The sequence below is a fragment of the Panthera onca genome, chromosome C2 (assembly GCF_046562875.1).
Source record: "Panthera onca isolate mPanOnc1 chromosome C2, mPanOnc1 haplotype 2, whole genome shotgun sequence".
In the NCBI taxonomy this organism is placed as follows: Eukaryota; Metazoa; Chordata; class Mammalia; order Carnivora; family Felidae; genus Panthera; species Panthera onca.
In genome coordinates, this window is record NC_138347.1 from 42529344 (window position 1) to 42535343 (window position 6000).

The 6000-nt window shown below is 40.1% G+C and overlaps 1 protein-coding gene across 1 annotated transcript in view; it reads right to left on the reverse strand.

Annotated features, from left to right (window-relative positions):
- PROS1 (protein S) overlaps nucleotides 1–4202 on the reverse strand; it is a 69437-nt gene extending 65235 nt beyond the window's left edge. The window contains exon 1 of the mRNA XM_060640215.3: nucleotides 3910–4202. Coding sequence (XP_060496198.3) covers nucleotides 3910–3985 — 76 coding nt within the window. The 5' untranslated portion in view covers nucleotides 3986–4202. The remainder of the gene's footprint in view (nucleotides 1–3909) is intronic.
- Nucleotides 4203–6000: the final 1798 nt, after the last annotated feature.

Genomic DNA, 6000 nt, shown 5'->3' on the forward strand with positions numbered 1-6000 from the left:
TTTATCAAAAGGGGGAATTTGCAATGGAACCACTCATGCAGAGGAAAAATGATGTGAAGACATAGGGAAAATGCCATCGATAAGCCAAGAGATGTCTGAGGCTACCAGAAGCCAGGAGAGAGGCATGAAACAGATTCTCCCTCACAGCTCCCAGAAGGAATCAATCCTGCTGACACCTTAATCTCAGACCTCTAGTTTCCGGAACTGTGAGACAATAAATTCTGTTGTTTAAGCCACCCAGTTTGTGGTACTTTGTTACAGCAGCCTAAGAAATTAATTCAATGACCCATTCCCAGTGTTTTTGCTTTCTTCCCTTGTTCATCTCAAAATTGGTAAACCAAGAAGAAATGCATTCAGCATGGGACTTAATATATTTTCACTGAATTAGAAGCTGAGACTGTTATGTAGCCATTTCAAGTTCCTTATTCCTGTTGAAAAAAAAATTAAGAAGATTGTGCTGGTATGACAATAATCAAGGCAAAAGAGTGATGTTGCCACATATAAATCAAGGCTAGAAGGAGTGCTGCTCCCTCAAGATGACTATTATGCACAATAGAAATTGTCAAAGAGACGGATACAACCGACCACAGCTAGAACAAGGCTCAGATTCTTCCTGAATAAGGGTGTGGTTCATCTCAGAGAGCAGACAAAAAAATCAAACATAAGGGAACTACCTGAAAGCAAGAGACAAGTCGAATTGGGTAGTGAAGGAGGAGGTCGTAAATACCAGGTCCAGCTCAAAAGAAAGAAAGACAGTTCACCCTAAAGTCAGTACTTGTATTCCCTCGCTGTCTTTTGATTATTATTGTTATATTATTATTGTTGTTGTTATTATTATTATAGTATTGGTACACTACAATGTACCATTTTATCCACAAGGCATAGCACATTGACATGAGAGGAGGCAGACACATCACTCAATGATCCCCTAAACTAGGAAATGGTAGCCTTGAGCCTTCCTCTTTGGATGTGGTGACTGGAATCTTCTAAGAAGGAGGTCCTTTCTGCTGTACCTTAGTTATTTGCATTATATGAAAAATATCTGCATTATACTTGAAATATTTGCAAATGGTGTTTATGGAAAGAAGGGCATATGTGAATGTTGTACAACCAATTAGAATGTGTAGACTTCTCTTGTTTCTGCTTCCTTTGCAGGACGCATCCCTTCGCTGGAGCTGTCGGGGCACTTCACCTGATTCTAGTGACCTGTCAGTCACAGGACTCTCCAAAACGATCAAGCTCTCTCTCCTAGGAATTTTGATCATGAGCGGGGACACCCAGGACTAGAAGGCAGTTAGAACCCAGTCATCTGATGGCAGCTCCTAACAGTGAGTGCATGAGTTCCCACTGTATAGATCACAGAAATGCCCAAGTTCCTGGCTTCTGTAGGCCGAGTTATTCACCATGCCATTCAGTAGTCTTCCAATAAATTCACTCAGCTTGCTCTTCCTTCCTTCCTTCCTTCCTTCCTTCCTTTCTTCCTTTCTCTTTCTTTCATTCCTTTTTTGTTCTTTCATTCTTTCTCTTTCGTTTTTTCTCTTTCTTTCTTTCTTTCTTTCTTTCTTTCTTTCTGCATTAGTTAGCAAGAGTTCATTACTGTTGCTTGTACCTAAAGAATATTGATATCTGTGTTATCAAGCTTCTCATTTTTTTCTCATAATATGTCGAAAATTTAAATACAGATCATTTAGGTGTGAAGAGGATATTGAACGTGGTGGACAGAAAAGGTCTATTATGAAGCAGTACTTATGTAACCTGGCATAGAATTGATGATAAGAGAATGTGGCAAAGGGTATTGTGGTGGTTGTAGCAGAAATTGTCTCTAACTCACCCCAACCTTAAAAATGTCTCTCCATCAGTGCAACATTTTGAACTCTGAAATAAAGGGAATATAAGAGAATACAGGTAAACAGTGAATGGAATAGTTAGGGAGAGAAGAGAGTGAAAAGGAGAAGAAAAATATGAGTCAGTAATGTTAAGAGTACACTCACTATATCCACCTACAAGAGGAACTCTGGATAGGGCCAAACTAGTCAGAGAAGATCTCTTTTCTCCTATTTCTCTTCACCACAATTCTTAGTGGCAAATGATGAAATATGTAGACAGTATATATTTTAAATCTGTCTCTCCTTTTCTGTCTCTCTCTCTCATATTTATTCTAAATATAAGAGATATTAAAAATCTTTCGTATATACAAATGTCTGCAAATTCAGTTAACATCTCTGACCAATTCTTGTTAAAAGAAAGATGTTGAACTGGACAATTCTAACAACTCTCAAAACTAAAACCGTGATTTGTAAACCTTTTTCTTGAAATAGCAACTATATCTCTATGGACTAACCAATGAATTATAAATCAAATATTTAGAGTTCTAATTCTATCTCAAATTTAAAATCTTAGGGAGTAAAAACATTCCAGCTGTATCTTGGTTTCCTCATCAGTTAACCAGAGATTATTTTTAATCCAATGAAACTATTCATATTTATTAAAAATAAAGGCAATATAAGGCCAACTATTCTTTATGTGATGTATTCGTACAATTAATTTCTCTATTCTATCAGGGTTTGTATATAACAAGTGCATCTCTTCATATATATGGTTTGATTACCTGTGTGTAATACATACAGACATTCACATCATTTTTAACTCTGTCTAGATTCAATGAAAATGTAACAATCTCTACAGAAAGAAAGGGTTTGTGATGACAAGGAGTGAATGTTGGAAGATACTTTTGCCTCTTTCTGGTTACCAGGCAAATATTTGATTGTTCTAATGAACCATATAAATCATAAATTCATACATGTGGTCTACATATAGGCTTAATGACAGTGGTTTGAATAGAAATGCTGCTATTGTAGCTCTTTAATATAAAATCAACAGATGATGTTTTAACCTGTAAACTAGAATTTTAAAATACCTCATTCATCCTGATCAGTAACTGATACAAACTAGTGGAATATTAGTAAATTCCTACTGAATTCTCCTAAAATTACCATCTTTGAAAAGTTTCCACAGGAGCTTGAAGCAGCCTAAACGTTTTTGCAATTCAAAGTTTATCTCTCCCATGCCATTTCCTGAGAATAAAATGTAGCACAAGTAAGCATTTTTAATCAGGGAGCATGCTTAAACTTTAGAAAACAAATTAACAGGCAATCAAAATGTACTAAATGCCTCAATATTCCTTATATACCTTACAGAGAAAACTCAATATCCTGCCTTGAATCCACCCGTGGGAACATAAAGAACTGGAAATACAAAAATAAAGTACAAAGAATTCATGCCATGACCTCAGATCAGTGACAGTGTCAAAAATAGTACAAAATGATCCGAGAAACACAACATTTAACAGTCCTTTTGATTTCAAGGTTAGAAAATGACATCTGCCTACTGCCATGCAAACCAGCAGTGATCCTAAAACAATTGTTTTGTCAATGTTGAGATAAGCAAACCAAGCTCAAAGTCCAGAAATTGCAAAAGGGAGGTAAATTGCAACAAGGGGTGCTGCCTGGGGACAGCCACTTGTACAAAGGGTATAAAATATAGTAGGTTGCCCTTTCCCCCCTATTGTTATACTGGAAGGTGCTCATCCCTGTCTTCTGACTGGGAACTTCAGCTGTTGAGGGCCAGTGGGTAGGTGTTGTAATTCCTTCACTGATATTTAGTGTCACCCGGGTTCTTGAATCTGTCCTGTAGGCAGCGCTTGACTCCCAGAGCAGGGCAATATCGCCCCTGCCCCACCATTACACTGCCCGCTAGATCCCCGGCTGCCTCCATCAGCCCGGAGATTGTCGGGACTTACTGGAAACTTTCTAGCAGGCTGCAGCCCCAGACGAGAAAATCCTATCGACAGGGCTCCCGGTTCAGAGGGCGCTGCTGGGGAGAGAAGACAGGACGCTATTGCTTACTCACAGTTTGCCTCGGAGACGGGGAGCACTAGCACGAGGCACGCCAGCAGCGCCCCACAGCGCCCACCCAGGACCCTCATCGCGGAGCGGGCGGAGGCGCGGGCGGGGACGCGGACCGTGGCGCGGCGCGGCGGGGACCTGCGAGCCGGGGCGCCGCTCTCCGAGGACTGCGGCGCGGCGGCGCCTGCGAGCGAGCGCTCCGGTGGAACAGCGGGAGCCGGGGGCGGGGGGACCGCCCGCTCCCAGCCCCCAGCCCGAGAGGGGAAGTGATAACGAGGACTTTTCCAGGAAGCTTTTCGACGCTGGGGGGCAGGGCTCCGGGAGAGTGTTGGAGGCCTAGTAAACACGGTGGAGACACCTTCCTCGCCCGCTCCCGAGCTCCTGCGTTTCGTTCCCAGTCTCCGCAATGTGAACTTGCCCGAGAAGGGAAGTTAAACGCAGTGGAAACCTCTAGCGAGCTAGGGTGAGAGGCTCAGGGGCCGGGGAACATTGAGGACTCAGAGGACAGGGTATCCGAGCTAAGATGGAAAAATCATGCTGAGACACTCTGATGTTGGGGATGAAGACATTCATCAAGCCTAGAAGCGAGTAACTCCAGGAAGGCGACAGAGAAGAGAGAGAATGGAAACAAATGGGATAGTTTTGATCATCTACATTTTTATTTTGTTTTTGCATTTATGGTGTAAAAAAAAAAAACTATAGCAAAAATATGTTTTGAGAAGGAAATGAGAAATATATCAATTCCATCACCTTCAGACAGCTCGTTTTGGTTTTTTTTGCAATATAACCCCTACTTTTTGTGCTTAGACATACACATTTGAAATGTTATGTAATGTTTAAGGGGGCATCTGGAACTGAAACGCCTGATTCAAATCTCAATACTTCTATCACTAGTTCTGTAACTTAAATTGCTTAACCTCTATAAGCCTCAGTTGTATCATCTGTAAAAGGGGATAATAATGGGTTTTCATAATGTTAATGTAAGGATATTTTAAAGTGTATTTATTTATTTATTTTGAGAGAGAGAGAGAGAGAGGGAGCGCAAGCGCCAAGAGTGGCCGAGGAGAGAGGGAGAAAGGGAGAATCCCAAGTGGCCTCCTCACCACCAGCGCTGAGCCCCACACCCCAACCTGGGCTCCCCACTCCTGGGCTCCAACGCACCCTGAAATCAAGATTTGGACACTCAAGCAACTCAGCCAACCAGGCCCCCTGAAATCACTATCATGAGATACTGTATTCCCATATTCATTACAGCATTTCTCAGAATAGCCAGGATTTGGAAACCACAACCTAAGTTTAATCAATGGATGAATGGATAAAGAAAACATATGATATAGAGTTAGAGATAGATATAGATATCTCACATTTATACATGGCTTTTGGGATATTATGCTAAGTGAAATAAGCCAGACAGAGAAAGACAACTACTGTACAGAATCACTTATATGTAGAACCTTTAAAAAAAAAATTAAAAAAGAGAAAATTCATAGAAATAAAGGAGCTGAGGAGTAAGGAAACGGAGAAACACTGATAAAGTGTATATAAACTTTCAGTTATAAGATGAATATGTTCTGAGAATTCAATGTGCAACATGGTGACTATAGTTAATTATACTATATTATATACTGAAATTTGCTATGAGAGTAGATCTTAAATGTGTTCTCAAAAAAAAAAGGTTAACAATGTAAGGTGATGGATGTGTTAACTGTAGGAATCATTTTACCATGTATACATATATTAAATCATCGTATTATACACTTCAAATATGTTATAATTTTATTTGTCAATTATCCCTCAATAAAGCTGGAAAAAGAAATCAAGTAACATTTAGGCTGCTAAATAATCTCTGGGAGAAGAAATAAGAGTCTCAGCTAGAATCATGACAGCAAGATGGTTTTCATTATTAAGAATACACTAGATGATCACACTATGGTGAAATAGTCATGAAAATACAGTGGCTTAAGGTAAGTGATTAAGTGTTTACTTCTTGCTTATGGGAAGTTCACTGCAGGACTTCCTAGGCAGACATCTTCCATGTGTTGGCTCAGCATTCCACGCTGTTTGGGTTTTATAGTACTTCAAAGTTAACAACATA